The sequence below is a fragment of the Triticum dicoccoides genome, chromosome 1B (assembly GCF_002162155.2).
Source record: "Triticum dicoccoides isolate Atlit2015 ecotype Zavitan chromosome 1B, WEW_v2.0, whole genome shotgun sequence".
Classification (NCBI taxonomy): Eukaryota; Viridiplantae; Streptophyta; class Magnoliopsida; order Poales; family Poaceae; genus Triticum; species Triticum dicoccoides.
In genome coordinates this window covers 226,343,055-226,359,702 of record NC_041381.1, presented here as the reverse complement: position 1 = coordinate 226,359,702, position 16,648 = coordinate 226,343,055, and the positions used below count along the sequence as shown (strand labels likewise).

The 16,648-nt window shown below is 45.2% G+C and overlaps 1 protein-coding gene across 1 annotated transcript; it reads right to left on the bottom strand.

Annotated features, from left to right (window-relative positions):
• Window positions 1-6,103: 6,103 nt before the first annotated feature.
• Window positions 6,104-16,431, bottom strand: LOC119329321 (probable beta-1,3-galactosyltransferase 12). The gene is made up of 7 exons (XM_037602336.1): window positions 15,914-16,431; window positions 13,479-13,628; window positions 13,310-13,392; window positions 13,124-13,223; window positions 12,848-12,961; window positions 7,015-7,157; window positions 6,104-6,720 (listed from the first exon to the last, which is right to left on the bottom strand). Exons 1-7 carry the CDS (start codon window positions 16,354-16,356, stop codon window positions 6,623-6,625), a joined length of 1,131 nt encoding a protein of 376 aa, XP_037458233.1. The 5' UTR covers window positions 16,357-16,431; the 3' UTR covers window positions 6,104-6,622.
• Window positions 16,432-16,648: the final 217 nt, after the last annotated feature.

The following is a 16,648-nucleotide window of genomic DNA, read 5'->3' as shown; positions in this document are numbered from 1 at the left end:
CGGCCACGAACCCACTCGACCTCTCCCTTGAGCTCTCCCCATTCTCTGGCTCTCTCCCTCGCCGTTCCCCACCTCATCGAACGTGCCCGCCGCCGCCGACTAGCACCACCACGGCCATCGCGTCTCCCTCGTCCCCTTGAGCACTCCAGAAGCTTCGCCTCGTCGCCTTAGTCCTCTCCGCTGAGCCACATGACCGGAAGAGCCTAGAAGCGCCGCCCCCGATGCCTTCTTCCTCTTTGGTCGCCGGAGATCGCATCCGCCGGCCCGACAACCCCAGGCCTTCCCCGAGCTCGCTGAGACCCTCGTCTGACTCGCCATGAGCTCCTCTACCAATCCCCCCTGCTCCCATGCTCAATAGCTCAGCGTAGCCCTTGTTTCCATCGAGATCGAGACCTCGCCGGCAAAGGACATGTTGCCGTCATCGTTTTGGTTTGCCTCCATCCAAACCGAGCGCATCACCGCACTCAGTGCACTCCCAGCGGTCCGCCTTGCCGCTTAGCTCGCTCGTCAGCCAAGCGTAGCGCCTCGCCCGCGCCAGGCCAAACTCTGGCCACCGCATCACTCGACGCCATGCTCAACTCCGTCCACCCCAACCTCCGTTGTTTGCTCCATCGGATGTGTGTCACTCCCCAAAGTACGTAGGTGCAAGCGGCTCTTCAAGCCGGGCCCGTAGCAAAAATCCGACGCCCTCCACCGCGGATTTGGTCGTCGGCGTTTACACGCCGGTGGTGATGACGTGGCACGTCATTAGCGGCTAATAACCCTGCTAACCAACACCACAGCCACTTACATATGGGCCCCATGCCCCTAACTAACCACAGTTTAACTCCTATTTAGTTTAAGTTAATCATAGTGGCCTCACGCATCGGCGTTGACCCCGTTGACATGGACGTTGACCGGACCCACCTGTCTGTGTCACTAACTGACACTGGGTCACTAACCAGTGGGTCCCACTGGTCAGGTTTGACCTGGACGCTGCCTCTTGACTTGCTGACGTCATGCTGACGCAGTAACTCCTTTCTGGAGTTCAAATAAATCTTAAACGATTTATTTATTTCAGAAATTTCTTAAAACTTCTAAAATTCATAGAAAATAATTTATAACTCCAAATGAAATAATTTATATATGAAAAATGATCAGAAAAATCCAATCTATCCACTTGTACTAGTTTCATGCATGATAAAGCAACTTACCCTTGCTGTTTAGATCAAAACATGATAATGCACTTTATAAGTTCATAGTTTGATCTTGAACTTGAACCTTGGGTTCAAAATAGCTCAAACCCTTCTGGTTTTAGTTGCATTAGCTCAAATCACAGCATATTGGCATGTCATTATCATGCATCATAATTGTTGCAGTGCATTGATTGTGTTCTTCCTTGTTTGCCTATATTTGTCCCCTCTCAGTAGACGTGGTTCTAACGATGAGTTCGATGACACCGATGAAGAGCTACACTATCTTCAGAAGTGCCAGACAAGCAAACCCCCCTTGTTCATTCTGATACAATCCCACTCTCTCACTCCTACTCTCTTTTACTGCATAGGCCAACAATGATTCATCTGTTACATGTTGCGGTAGTTGAACCCCTTTTTTCCTATACATGACCTGTCATTGCCACAGTAAATAGATGAAACCCACTAGCATGAGTAGGAGTTATTTGAGCCCTGATGTGCCTACTCATTCATGCTTGTTTGTCATGCCTGCTACTGCTTAGAGTTGAGTCAGGTCTGATTCATCGGGAATGAATTAGAATGGTGATGAGCATGTCCTACTGTGTGAGTTAAGTGTGTGAACACGATTTGGTAAATGTAGCAGTGAGAGGCCATGTAGGAGTACATGGTGGGTTGTCTCATTGAAACCGTCCTTAGGAACTGAGTTCTGTGTTTGTGATCAATGAATAGCTACTACCACTCGTTGGGCCTGAAACCAATGGACCCTCTCGACTTACTAACCGCCACTGTCCTCTGTCCGGGAGTTGCAAGTAGTTTCTGGTGTTTGTAGTATGCAGGAGGTCGTGCACAGCATTGTCCGAGGGGTGGGTTGTGATGCGGTAGGCACGTGGCATGGTGTACCGGGACGCCCGTTTGGTGCCTCGGAAACCCTGCACACATCGTTCGGGGCTGTATGTGGAAACCTCGGCCGGACTCCCTGCGGATGGAACCTGAATAGGCGATAAACCTGGACTAGGGACTTGTGTGGTTAGTCAGGTCGTGGCTGACACCCTTGCCAGGCTTCCGCTTGAAGGTTGCCGAGATACATGACGTGTGCGCCACCTCAAAAGAGTTGCTTGTGGTCTTAGTTCAGGTTAGCCACTGAGTCAAAGCTGGCTTGCTGCAGTTAAACTCCACCATCCCTTTGTTGATACTGATGCCTATGTAGTTAGTTCTGATGTAAGTCTTGTTGGGTACATTTGTACTCACGTTTCCTATTTTATGTTTTGCAGAGAGACTTCAGTCTCACTAGTAGTTCTACGTGGACTTCGACATTTAGCTTGTTACCTCAACTACGATCTTGTACCTTTGGAGGGTCTTGTAGATAGTCAGGCTCATCAGCGCTTTTTCATTTATAGTTGTCTGTACTCAAACATGTTATGCTTCGTTGTTTATATGCTCTGAATGTTGGGTCATGCCATGTTTGTAATACTTGACTCATCAAAGCCTAATGAATAAATACTTCGACTTGTAGAGTTTTGTTGTGATGCCATGTTGTATTTGCACATATCGAGCATATTGTGTGTACGATTTGAAATGCTTGGTATGTGCGGGGTCCAACAACCCAATTGTTTATTCTTGGTAGCCTCTCTTACCGGGAAATGTCTCCTAGTGCTTCCACTGAGCCATGGTAGCCTACTACTGCTCCAGAACACTTAAGCTGGCCGGTATGTGTCCTTCTTTGTTCCTGTGTTTGTCCCTTCGGGGAAATGTCACACGTTGTTCCTTTAAGTCCTTGTAGCTTGCTACGACTTGGGTTCATATGTTGTTGATCGATACATTCGTTGATGGGATGTTATTACACATTATATTGCAATACTTATACCTTTTCTCTCTTATTTTATAAGGTTTACATGAAGAGGGAGAATGCCGGCAGCTGGAATTCTGGACTAGAAAAGGAGCAAATATTAGAGACCTATTCTGCACAACTCCAAAAGTCCTAAAACTTCATGGAGATTGGTTTTTTAATAAATAAAAAATATTGGGCAAAGAAAGCACCAAGGGGGGGGCTACCAGCCAGCCACAAGGGTGGAGGGCGCGCTCTACCCCCCCTGGGCACGCCCCCCTATCTTGTGGGCCCCCTGGCAGGCCCCTGATGCCCATCTTCTGATATATGGTGTCTTTTGCCCTGGAAAAAATAGGAGAGAAGCTTTCGGGACAAAGCACCGCCATCTCGAGGCGGAACCTAGCAGGACCAATCTAGGGATCCGATAGAGCTGTTCTGCCAGGGAAACATCCCTCGGGGAGGGGAAATCACCGCCATCGTATCACCATCGATCCTCTCATCGAGAGGGGTCAATCTCCATCAACATCTTCACTAGCACCATCTCCTCTCAAACCCTAGTTCATCTCTTGTATCCGATCTTTGTCTCAAAACCTCAGATTGGTACTTGTGGGTTGCTAGTAGTGTTGATTACTCTTCGTAGTTGATGCTAGTTGGTTTATCCGGTGGAAGATTATATTTTCAGATCCTTAATGATAATTAATACTCCTCTGATTATGAACATGAATATGCTTTGTGAGTAGTTACGTTTGTTCCTGAGGACATGGGAGAAGTCTTGTTATAAGTAATCATGTGAATTTGGTATTTGTTCGATATTTTTGATGAGATGTATGTTGTCTCTCCTCTAGTGGTGTTATGTGAACTTCGACTACATGACACTTCACCATGATTTGGGCCTAGGGGAAGGCATTGGGAAGTAATAAGTAGATGATGGGTTGCTAGAGTGACAGAAGCTTAAACCCTAGTTTATGTGTTGCTTCGTAAGGGGCTGATTTGGATCCATATGTTTCATGCTATAGTTAGGTTTACCTTAATACTTCTTTCGTAGTTGCGGATGTTTGCGAGAGGGGTTAATCATAATTGGGAGGCTTGTCCAAGGAAGGGCAGCACCCAAGCACCGGTCCACCCACATATCAAATTATCAAAGTAACGAATGTGAACCATATGAGCATGATGCAAACTAGCTTGACAATAATTCCCATGTGTCCTCGGGAGCGCCTTGCTTTGTATAAGAGTTCATAAAGGCTTGTCCTTTGCTACAAAAAGGATTGGGCCACCTTGTTGCACCTTGTTTACTTTTGTTACTTGTTACCCGTTACGAATTATCTTATCACACAACTATTTGTTACCGATAATTTCAGTGCTTGCAGAGAATAGCTTGCCGAAAACCGCTTGTCATTTCCTTCTGCTCCTCGTTGGGTTCGACACTCGTACTTATCGAAAGGACTACGATAGATCCCCTATACTTGTGGGTCATCAAGGCGCACCAAAGAGAAGGTGGTGAGGGGCGTAGTTCCAACGAGGATGACACGGGCAGATGTTAAGTCGGAGGGTGGCGGTGGCGAGAGCATCAGGCCAAAACATGGGGGTACGTTAGAGTGGAAGAGTAACATATGAACATAGTCTTTAAGAGTGCGAAGAATGCGCTCGCACGACCGTTCTGGTGGGATGTGTAGGAGCAGGATAGGCAGAAGATGGTGTCGTGAGAAGCAAGAAGGTCTCGAACGGTGACATTATCAAACTCTTTTCCGTTATTTGTTAGCAGTGCAAGAATGGGGCCACCAAATTGTGGGGTAACATAAGAACTCTTGCTGATGGCAACCGAAGAACTCTTGCTGCAAGAAAACAAGGCGCTGAAGTTTGTTGTCGGTGAAGAGCGCGTTGATCTTGTTCCACATGGCGCAAGCATCATCGTCCTCGGCGACGACTGTGTGGAAGATGTCCTTCGAGACGGTTTGGTAGAACCATCGAATGAGAGTGGCCTCGATGGCGGACCACTCTGGGTCGCCCTTCATGTACTCGCCGTCGATGGAGCCATCGATGTGCTCGGTGAGGTAGTACTCGTGGAAGACAAGGCTGAAGTAGGTCGTCCACGCGTAGTACAAGGAGCTGGAGCTGTTGAGGCGAACGGAAATGCGGGCCTCGATGTTGAGATCGTGGATAGCGGTGGTGAAGGGTGCAGGGCCGGTGAAGGGGTTGGAGCTGTTGGTGGTGGCGGGTCCCGAGGAGTCCATGGGGGTGCGGTGGCGTAGATGCGGTGCGGCTGCGGGACAGAGAAGTAGGGGCGGCGCGACTGCGGGAGGGAGAGGTGCAGCGCGGCGCGGCAGGGTGAGAGGAAGATCGGTAGGAAGCGAAAGAGACACGGGGCGGCGGCGGCGATGGAGATCGCGGTAGCGGTGGCTTAGGGTTAGTGTAGGATCGAGAGGTATGATACCATGTAGAGGAGAGGTTTGGCAATGCAACTCATGATAGTATTGATAGGATGCATATGCACATATATATGGTGTACAATGTGGACCTCAACCTCTACTATACAAAGGCTAGGAGGTAGGATAGTATTGATAGGGTGCATATGCACATATATATGGTGTACAATGTGGACCTCAACCTCTACTATACAAAGGCTAGGAGGTAGGCCAGGATATACAATATACATGCAAACCATATGCTCAACACCTTGGAATAATCCAATGTAGTCAATATTCAAGTACTACTCGGATTCACCGCCTCTCTACAGTTGGATTGGGTTTATCCAACTGTAAATATTCTAAGATATTCTTATATTGTATAGTGGTATGGTATTGTTTTTAGGTTTGTGCATATTGTGCATTGTACTTGAGCCCAAGCACAGAAACTTCTAAGTAGCACACATGGAAATAATCCAGTGTAGCCAAGAGGATATCCTACGGCCAGGAATGCTCGGATTTGCCACCATTGGATCATGTTCATCCAACAGTCAATATGCAAAGCTATTCTTACTGCACAGTGGTATCAACATACAACACCTAGCAATGAGTTTTTCCTCAAGAAACTTGAGCCTCACCAAAACACAAACACGTTATCATTGTCGTCCAAATGGAATAGCACTATGACAATCAAGAGTACAGTATTAAGCACAACATCTATAAGTAAACCAAAAACTAGCTCCATCCAGAAATGGCTCAATGCTGTCAGGTACCTTAAGTACCTAAGCAAGGAGCATAATTACAACCATCACAAAACTGGGGCCAGACAACTGGAATCAGATGGCACCAACTATAAATAACCCTGATCATACTGTCAGGTGCCCAACCAACAGGACATAGCAACATATCAGTGGTGTATGTACATCGGTGAACATCAACTATAAATAAGTATCCCCACTTGTGAATATACCTGAACCTAACGCGGATGTTGTTTGCACAGATCAATTGGTGGTATGCACCCAAATACCCCGCTGCTCTTGTGGTATCTTCTGCGCTTATCCTCCGGCAGTAAGAGAATATAAAAAGATTGTCGTCCAAACAAGATCGGTGATACATACAACAATATAACTCCAGGCGATAATGAATCCAATTTCCCCATAAGGGAGACATTAGCATCCACACAATAGCCCATTCATGGGTCAATAATGTATCAGTATTATATTCTACTCTTCCTCCTCCAGTTCAGGCGGTAATGTTGGGCTTTTTGAGCACAAAGTTGTGTTGTGCAGCTCCTTTATTTTCTCAATGGGGTCACAAGAGCCTGCAAATAAATAAGGACTGCTTTAACCATGTGTTGGCGTGTCAAGAATGGACTCGAGCCACAAAAGAAGGCATGTGGTGGGTCAATCAAAGACATTTTGCATTGTACAATAAGACCTTAATCTATACTGATAGACTTGAGATATGAAGAGCATTATATTGAAACTGAATAAATAATACATCTAGGTACAATTACATATGTAATGCGAGATGGTAGCATAATTAGCAGTATGGTCATTCTCTCCTCCATACGTTATGACTAATATTTTAGACAAGTAGTTCACCAAGGACATACCTGAACATGTCTTGCTGTCCCATACAGCAATGGAGCTGGGAGTGCATGTGGAATCACACATTGCACGGTTGTCTTCATGATTTACATTCATGGCAAGCATCCATGAGCCAATAGTAACATCCTCATAATCAAACATCCTTAAACTGGGAAATGCATATAGTAAATTAACGACTATGTAAACATTTAAAACATAACAGCGTGGGAAAAAGACAACAGCCGATCAAGAAGATGTATTCAACTAAGGGAGCAACTAGGGGGAGGGTGACATCTGAGAAGCGATCAGGCATTCCCACATGACACGTGTCATGTGAAGGGCAACCCCTCGTCTTACCTACGGTTTTTCTTGGTTTTTGTCTCTGCGGTTTAACTGCTGTATAGCTGGATTTTTTTTTTAGGTCTTTTACTTGAAAGCAACATTCGGAGTATAGCGTGCTACCGGATAACACACAGTCACGATTTCTACTTTTATATAGATAATGAAAGGGGGACATAGGTTGAAATGCACATTCGTCGAAGGCAACATTCAGCATAGCAACCGCCATCGGTTGCACCAGCTCATAGCACCTTTGGCGCACAATCATGACGCCCCTGACTCAAAAGAAAGATCACTAGAAATATGAATATATTTTCACCAAAGCATATCAAAACAGGGTCTAGCTTTGAAGATCTACATGAGAGATAGTCGAAACATTCCATTACTGGATGCTCAGTTCAAACGTTGTTTTGTTTGTATTTTTGCTTCTGAACATAAAAGTACAAGAAAAAATTGGACGGCCTCCCCAAACAAACTAACCGTGCCCTCCATGCTCGCTATGTATCGTTTTTTTCTAGGTTCTGATGGTAGAATGGCATGCCGGAGACTTGGAGTGTAGGCTGACAGTTCTCCGACCACTAGGAGCCATTTTCCACCCTTATGTATATACTCTTTTTAGCAGCACGCCACATCTACCCGAAATGGTGGATGTGCCGTTCACAATTCCCTGCTTGCAAATTGCAACTCCTACCATAGTGTTAATTACCTTGCCTCTGTGCACCCCTTGGTTTTCCCCTGGAAGGGTCCCACCTTAAATATCTCTCTTATGTTCATGATTTTCTTTTTTCAGATCTACTCGCCACAACAGAACTAACTTGCGCAATAGGCTTCATTAAAAAAAACTTGCATTGTTGGCTTGAAGCCTTGAATGCTTCATTGGAAATCAAAACCATAATTTAGTATTGATTATTGGCATTAACATACCAGTAGAGGATCAACAAGGTTAAGCTTATGCCAAGTGTAAAACGGGTCATGCTTATGTCCTTCAGTTGGCTCTTAACGTACAATACCAGATGGTAAGATTAATAATCTACTTGCCACCATGGTTAATAAATCGATACAATCACATTAGCAAGTATAAAGGTTATCACTGGGAGTTACTGCTTCTCCATGCATAAATTATCTTACCTGTTTTCTCATTGTGAAGTACTAAAACAGAAAGCGTGAGGCCGAACTTCTCGTATCACTGACAACTAATTAACAAAGAAACTACTCATATTTTTTTAATGTACAAATTATGCCATTAGATTTGTCATGAAAAATTATTTCAAATTATTTACCGACATATCCATATAAAAAGCAACAATGGAAGTTATATTTTGGAGACTATCCATATCTAAAGTATCATATATTTTGGAACAGAGGACGTAGGTTGGCTGTGTTGGTACTTGGTAGGTTCCTCGCCACCACCTTACCAGATCATTAATGATGGTACGCATGCGATTTGGAGAACCTTCTGTGCAAAATGGAGTTATCTGAGCACATGTGCATGCGTACAATCTATGATATGATTATCTGCAGCTTGCTGATCACATTCAAACTGGTATGCAGTTTTAAGAATTAGGGGCAATTATTTGTGTATGATGAGTACGTCGCCAAACATAATGCTAGCTATAACCAACTGTATTTTGTGCATGATGGACTTCATATGGTTGATTTTATAAGGCCGTTCTGGGGTTTTGGCGGAAGACTGTTGGCCAATTGAGGTCAGGGTCTATCCTGTTGAGAGTGTGAAACTTACCCTCCTATTCTCGCCTGAGGAGGTTGGTCGGGCGATTGCGCAGATGAAGGCTAGTTCAGCGCCCAGGCCGGACGGCCTGCCGGTTGCTTCCTTCCAAAAGTTATGGGTGCAGCTTCAGCCGGTGATTATGCCGATGTTCCATGAATTCTATACTGGGAGATCAGACAAGTCCCGCCTGAACTTCGGTGTCATTACCGTAATCCCCAAAATAGTTGGGGCAACAGATATCCAAAACTTCAGGCTAATTACAGTGATTAATGTGCTACAGCGGATTGTCTCTAAGGTGTGTGCGACGCAGTTTGCCCTGCTGGTGGAACGCCTCTCTCACCCCTGCCAGTCTGCCTTTCTGAAGTGGCGTCGTATTCATGGTGGAATTCTAACTCTTCATGAAATCATTCATGAGGTGAAGGTACAGTGCCAGAAAGGCGTATTCCTTAAGTTGGACTTCCAAAAGGCATATGACCGCCTTGACTGGTCTTTCCTTCGCTTAGTTCTTGAGCAAATGGGCTCGATGGCCGTTGGTGTTCCTGGATCATGCAGTTGATCAGAGCGGTAGCACCGCAATTAATATTAATGGGCAGGTTGGCCCCTACTTTAGGTCTTCTAATGGGGTGAGGCAGGGGGATCCTATCTCCCCTCTCCTCTTCAACCTGGCAGTTGACGCCCTTGTGGCCATCCTGGATAAGGCTAGGATGGCCGGCCACATCTCCAGTGTGGTTGGGAATATTATCCATGGAGGTGGTGTTACTCACCTCCAATATGCGGATGACACCATGATCATGGTTGAGGGTCGGAAATTGATATCATTAACCTCAAGTTCCTATCCTCTGCTTTGAGGCCATGTCGGGACTTCAGATCAATTTCGATAAGAGTGAGGTTGTGGTATTAGGGTACTCTGTGACGATCAGCAGCAGATTGCGGACAACCTTAATTGAAAGTTGTCCTCTTTCCCCATTGCGTACTTGAGGATGCCGCTATCTGATTCGAGGGTCCCCCTTTGGGAATTTGACCCACTTATGGGTCGTGTTGTGTCTAGGTCTACGCCATGGTGCGGTAGATTTACTTCCAAAGGGAGTAAATCCGTGCTTATCGACTCGTGCCTTTCTAGTCTCCCCATGTATATGATGGGGCTATATATTTTGCCTGCAGGGGTGCATAGCTCCTTTGGCAAGAATCTATCGCGCTTCTTCTGGCGGGCGACTGATGGACGTCAGAAATACCATATGGTCAAGTGGGCTGATATTTGCTTGCCCAAGGACCTAGGGGTTCTAGGTATTCTTGTGTCCCGTCGCATGCACATGGCCCTTATGTTGAGATGGGTTTGGAGGATCCTCAGAGACGATGGGGGGCTGTGGCTGCAGCTTATTAAGGGGTTGTTTGGATAGCAAAATTATAGGAAACTAGTTTTCGTTAAATTCGATTTCTGGTATAATCGCCTAAAATCTTGTTTGGGTTGCCTACCTAAATCTAAGATATATAAAACTGAGTTTTACATAAGCCTAAAAACCAAGTTCGTGGAAAAACGACTAATTGACGTTTTTCTATAAACTCGTTTCCTATCTACTGCGGCGGCCATTGGAGAAGAAAAACAGACGTCCTCTTCAGGCATGGCAAGAGATCAATGAAGCGCCCGGCCATCACCGAGCTTGCCGCTGGGGCTGGACGTGATTGTCGTCGTCCCCACGACGAGGTGGATGCGGCCGGAGCATGCAGGATGCGCATGGCGGAGATGCTCCTCTTCCTCTTCTCCGACGACGGCTATAAGAGGCCACTGTGCTCCGGGCCACAATTGCAACACTCGAGGCGGAGATTGACGTCGCGTGCATGTGTATCTTCGGTGCGATCGAATTGGTCTGTGTTACACGTTTTCCATGCATGCATCTCGCCGGAATCGATTAAGCTGTCAGCTTGTGCATGTGCGTATGTATACGGCTAGAATACACCCAGCTGCTTGCTTCCGACTTCCTAGTTCTGTTCAAGATCAATCAACCTTGTCCGTGGCGTGTACTTGTGCGTCGATTCCAACAGTTAAATGAGTTCAAAAGGCCACCGCCGGCACCTCTACCGGTGACAAAAACAAGGCCGTCATGGGCACTTTCTCCGGCAACGACTTGAGACCTTCATCACGATGCCTCAGAGGAAGTGATAGGCGGGCGGGAGATAGTGCTGGACGAAGCCGATGTATGCCAATATGCCATTGAATGAACTGTATAATTGCGTTTCTTCGTCTTTTCCCAACCAAACAAGGAATAGTATATAATTGTTGTAACAGAAAAAACTAACGAAAACTGGTTTTCCTAAAAAATCCTCCACAAACTGGTTTTCTACAATCTCATGTATAATCATTGATATCCAAACAACCACTAAAGCAAAGTATTTGCAGGACCTCCCCCTTCTTGCGTTTGATCATAGGGAGGAATCTCAGTTCTAGAAGTCGATTAAGTCCATCAAGAATGAGATTCGTCTTGGGCTCTCTATCTCCATAGGCAGTGGAGATGGGACCCTCTTCTGGCTGGACCCTTGGGTGGGTGGATCTCCACTCTGCAATCATTTCCCTGCCTTGTTTGCTATCTGCGCAGATCCGATGTTGTTGGTGTCCTTGGCCGCTCACAATGGGATTTGGAACGTCTTGTTCCGTCGCACATTTGGGCCCAAGGAAACCGTTGCTTGGGCCAGCCTTCGGACAGGCCTTCCATCGATGCTTCCGGATTATCCGGACGTCATATCTTGGTGCCTGACCCCTTCGGGGTTCTTCTCTGTTGGCTCAGCATACCATGCCTTGTGCCAGCGACCAATTCTTGCATGGACCACACCTTTGTGGAAAGTGCCCCTTCCTCTGAAGATCAAGATCTTCGTGTGACAGCTTTTGCGGGATCGCCTCCCATTGGGGACGGAGGTGATCAAGCAGAATGGGCTTGGCGATGGATTATGTCCTCTTTGTGGTGTCCCTAGACTGGGACCCACATCTCCTTCACCTGGTTCGCTGCTTGATTCTTTTGGTGCTTTGTTCGTGAGGTTCTGGGGCCTAACTGAGATGCCCTGACCTGGCAGGGTTTCTTGAAAACACACGCCAACCAGACAGATAGGAGACGCCTCTTTTGGTTAGCGTTCGCAGCAATGACCTGGACCCTCTAGACGATGCGTAACAAGATGGTTATTGAGAGGTTCTTCTTACGGCAGGCCACAGACAATTCAAATTCTTGGCTTTTTGCAGCACTGGCACCCATTCTCTAGGCAGCGGGATCAGGACCGACTTGGCAGCATGATGGACGCAATGACTGGCAGCTCGTCGTCTTGCCCCGACTCATAGCGACTGATCTATCGGCCACTTGGTGGCTTTTTTCCTCTTTTTTTATTACAGCATGTTTGTGTTGTTGCCCCAACAAACTTATTTTTACTTTTCTCACACTTGAGCTTGTTGTATGGACTTGGTGGTTGCTTTATCTATAAAGCAGAGCAAAAAGGCCTGTTTTGATAAATTTAACATGTTTGACTGAGTGCAAATTGTGAGTTCTCCTTGCAACACAAGTGAATAATCATGGGAAGCTTACATTTTGGTAGTTTAGTATTGTGCCATTGTTTATTTTAGATCTACTGCAACACGCTAGAACTAGGTTAGAAACATAAAGAGTTCATCATTAAACAACTATGTAAGATTATGTGCAAGAAACATCTGTTAACTCCTTGCCTCCTTGGTAATGTATATTATGTTCAGAGTGACGCGAGCTATCATACGCTTTCACTCTACAGGCCGGGAAAGAAAAAGATAAACAACTAACCTATCATTGTTTGTAGTAGCTATAGCTCCCACCACTTCTGAAGAAAGAGCATACAGTGAACCAGATGCATGCATGAAGTACTCATTACCTAATAATCCATATGAACTTTCATACCTGTCATGAAATAATAACATAATCACTGAACAAGATAGTTCAAAACCTTCATAGCTGAGATAACAATAGATGCCATGGATACCAGTATGGCTTACATGGAAAACTAATTGATACATGCAAATATGAATTTCGAAGTTAGAACCAATTCAAATTTCCACTAACCATTTCATATTCGGATCACTGACAACCGGTCCCTTCTTCATGCAACCAATATAAGTCCGGTGATGAAGTCGGTCCTTTGCAAGGAGAGCAGCAAGTCTATCTGGCACAGAAATGTGACATAATTACATATAACAGATCTAACAATCTAAACAACAGTTTTGATACATTGTAAATCACAAAATTTACCTGGGCGCAGATAGATAGTATCATCAGCTTTGACGTAAAATTCTGCGTGGAACATGTCATAAGCTGCTTTGAAATATGCTAACCTATCACATGAGCAATCAGTAGGTAAGATTAACAAGATGCAAGTTCACAGGTAGAAATACAAGATTACAGAGTGTACAGGGCTTACATCTTCTCTGGGGGCTTCTTACCCTCATCAGCATCAATAAACAAAAAGTCATGATACATGTCTACCTCTTTCTGAAGATCTGCCATTTTTTCTTTGTCCTTCGTCCTTCCAATGACAAACCTAAAAGATAAACCAAATCCATGTTCCAAACTGCAGGACAGGTGGAGGGCCAGTGAGCATAAAGATGATTCAATGTATTCTTTACTACTGAAGCGTTAAAAGTAGGGGAAAGTAAAGTCTCTGCAACCATGTAACCGATGAATGGACTTAATTAGAGATGACATGTTTCCATCTATAGGTAATAGTTACAGTATGCTCAAACTAAAGTAACTACCATTTTACATAAAAAGATCATATCAGATAAGCTAGAAACATTATTATAGTAAAATTGGTGCTCTCAAAGTGATGAGAACACCCCAGATGAAATGCCTCCATCCAAAATGATGATTGAGGACATCCATAATGACATGCCTCCCAACTCAAGTAGACCAATGACGATGGCATGTGCCAAACAACTCGAGCAACAGGTGAATCTTCTCCTACTTGAGTCTCCCGCTAATCTACATATGAATTGGATGCTACTTGATACATCAACTTTGTCTATCCTTAGGTTTGAGAAGCTAAACACGGACAACAAAGAAGCTGAACAGGGAAGACATGCCCCCAGGCATGTCCTGGGTCTGGGTGTGCAGCAAGGTATCAGAAAAAACAAAACAAATTTTAGCTGCCCAAGTGGCTTTTATAATGGGCCAAACACTTTGCACAATAGCTAGGGCTGAAGTAGAGAGTACAATTAAGAGGAGACAGCCTTTTTTGTAGTCAGACTTGTTTTGGGAAGAAACTAGTTGAGCTTTGCTCTCCTATCCTAGGGTTTTGACCATCCCCTCCACCTTAGTTCTTGCATTTCCTTGTGTTTGTAAGAATCGAAGAGTCTCTTCCGGTGGAAATCGAGATGTCCATCAACTGTTTTGTTGGTTGAGTTCACTGTCAAAGGCTATCACATTGGTGTGTGTTCTTGACATTTGGTTCATCAGGCAAAGCAAGTTATCCTTTCCTAGCGTGAAGATCAGGCCAAATCCGGGGGCCTCCCCCATCACAAAGAAACATGCTGAGCCCTATCAGAACTGGTTACGGCTAATATTCAATTATATGTCCACCAATAGTATACATCCCTTTCTAGTAATACTTGTCAGTCAATACAATTATACAACAATTCAAGTATAGTTTCAAGAGAAGCAAATAGCCACACTTAATGAAAGCACTTTCTAAAATATGGAAGTTCTTTATCATGATAAAACCTCATATTTATCCACAAGCAGATAACAAAGAAGAAACATGGCAAATAAACCCTGCTAACCAAGACGCCAACACAGTTTTACATTTAAAGTGCCGAAAATGAAGTTTGTTAACTTGTGTATTTTACAAATTTGTATCAGGTCACCTTGCTTTTTAATGTTTACATCGCTTGGTCACAAAGCAATCGATTGCATCTGAATTCACTTGATAAGAGGAAAACAATTTGTAGGAACCAGGTCCCCGCTGGCTTTAGAATACAGCAATATGGGATTCAACAGGTTGTCCAAAGTAAAGGACCAGTTAGTGGATAGCTGGGCTGATTATGAATATGAGGCCAAATAATTGGTGCCCCAGCTTTTTCCCTTTCGAGAATCAGTGGCATTTGCAGGTTGGTGACTGCATTTTACTTCAATCGGTGGGTATTTTTTACTCTTCATGTACAATTGTAATAAATTTCAGGGAAGTTCTAATATGTTCCAGTTCATAATGTGTGTGCACATTAAAAAAAAGATATGCTCAGATATGAGGCGTAAATTCAAAATTCCACTTATAGCTTATGAACATTCTGCTACGTAAATCAAATGATGGAACTGCAGATTGGTATTGCATCGGAGTTTTCAAGTCTCACCTCATTTGGTCACATGGAATGTAGGTCAAGTTAGTAATAATTGACAGAAGAAATTTCCCTACAAATATTCTTATGCTATTTTTAATGTGACTAATCTTAAAATACTACTAGTTCTACAAATAATGTGAGCAAGAAAAGGTATATATGCCTAACTGCCAAAGCCAAACTGGGAAAAATGAGCCAGTGCCGATGTGTAAGACGGTAAGACCCATTCCAAGCCGCAGTGCTACCAATCAAACCAGAAAATATAAGATTGCAACAAACCATTCACAAAAATTACATCAATTTACTGATTATTAGTACAGCCATAGTACGGAGTGGGGATAATTGGTGGTTCAAAATTCAAACAGATCTCGCATTAATCGAAGCTTCGTAGAGCAATGCAGGTGAAAGCAACTATAGGCATCGTCTTATGAGATCCACTTGAAGGTATAAGCTTCTCTAGCAGCAAACTACAGCAAAAAAACATCTAACCAGATCCAGGTAGGATGAATGGAGAATCATATGGAACCTTACGACGCCTTCAGGGTTTGGCGGGAACCAGGTGGCACGGAGCGCAGCACGGCGGGCGGCGGATCCGAGCTCAGTGTGGACGCCAACGACAGCGAGCACCTTTTCTCTGTCGCCGGCTGAGTAGTTCCCGGAGGAGGCGAGGAAGGAGCGTAGGGAGTCCTCGGCGCGGCCACAGCGGAAGGCGACGGAGTCGGGGGGCGACTGGAGTGGCACAGGGCGGCGGCTAACGGACACGGCGAAGGAGAGGGAGGCCACGGCGAGTAGGAGGCAGACGACGGCGAAGAGGAGGAGGAAGCGGTGGGGGGGAGCGGCGGAGGCAGGTGAGGAGGGGAAGCTGGAGGGGACGTATGGGCGCCGCGGCTTGGCCTCGTCGTCGGAGCGGTGGTAGGGGAGGACGTCTTCGTTGTGGTGATGGCGGTGCTTCGGGTGGTGGAGCGGCATTAGGTGGAACTTTGGAGAAGAAGAAGGACCGAGGCTTTTCGGAGGTTGATGAGTTCGTATGATCTGATCTCGGTCTGTATTAAGATCAGTGCAGTGTTCAGCTCAAAAAAGGAAGAGACCAGTGCAATGTTTGCTTTGGGTTCAAGTAATTCTTACCGACAATAAAATTGAGGAGATAATCAGAAATAACGATATATTATACTTCCTCTGTTAATAAATTGTTTAAATCAATAAGGATGCTAGCCAACTTGCCTCCACGGAGCTCCCCCGATTGGGCCCTCGTTCGCCGTCG

Bases quoted from the DNA above. Each gene is read 5' to 3' on its own strand.
- LOC119329321 (XM_037602336.1), bottom strand. From the start codon at position 16,356: ATGCCGCTCCACCACCCGAAGCACCGCCATCACCACAACGAAGACGTC. The intron at 12,962-13,123 runs GTTAGTGGAAAT...ATTTCATGACAG, and splicing joins AGTGATCCGAATATGAAATG to GTATGAAAGTTCATATGGAT. The intron at 6,721-7,014 runs GTATGTCCTTGG...ATTTATTTGCAG, and splicing joins GGACAGCAAGACATGTTCAG to GCTCTTGTGACCCCATTGAG.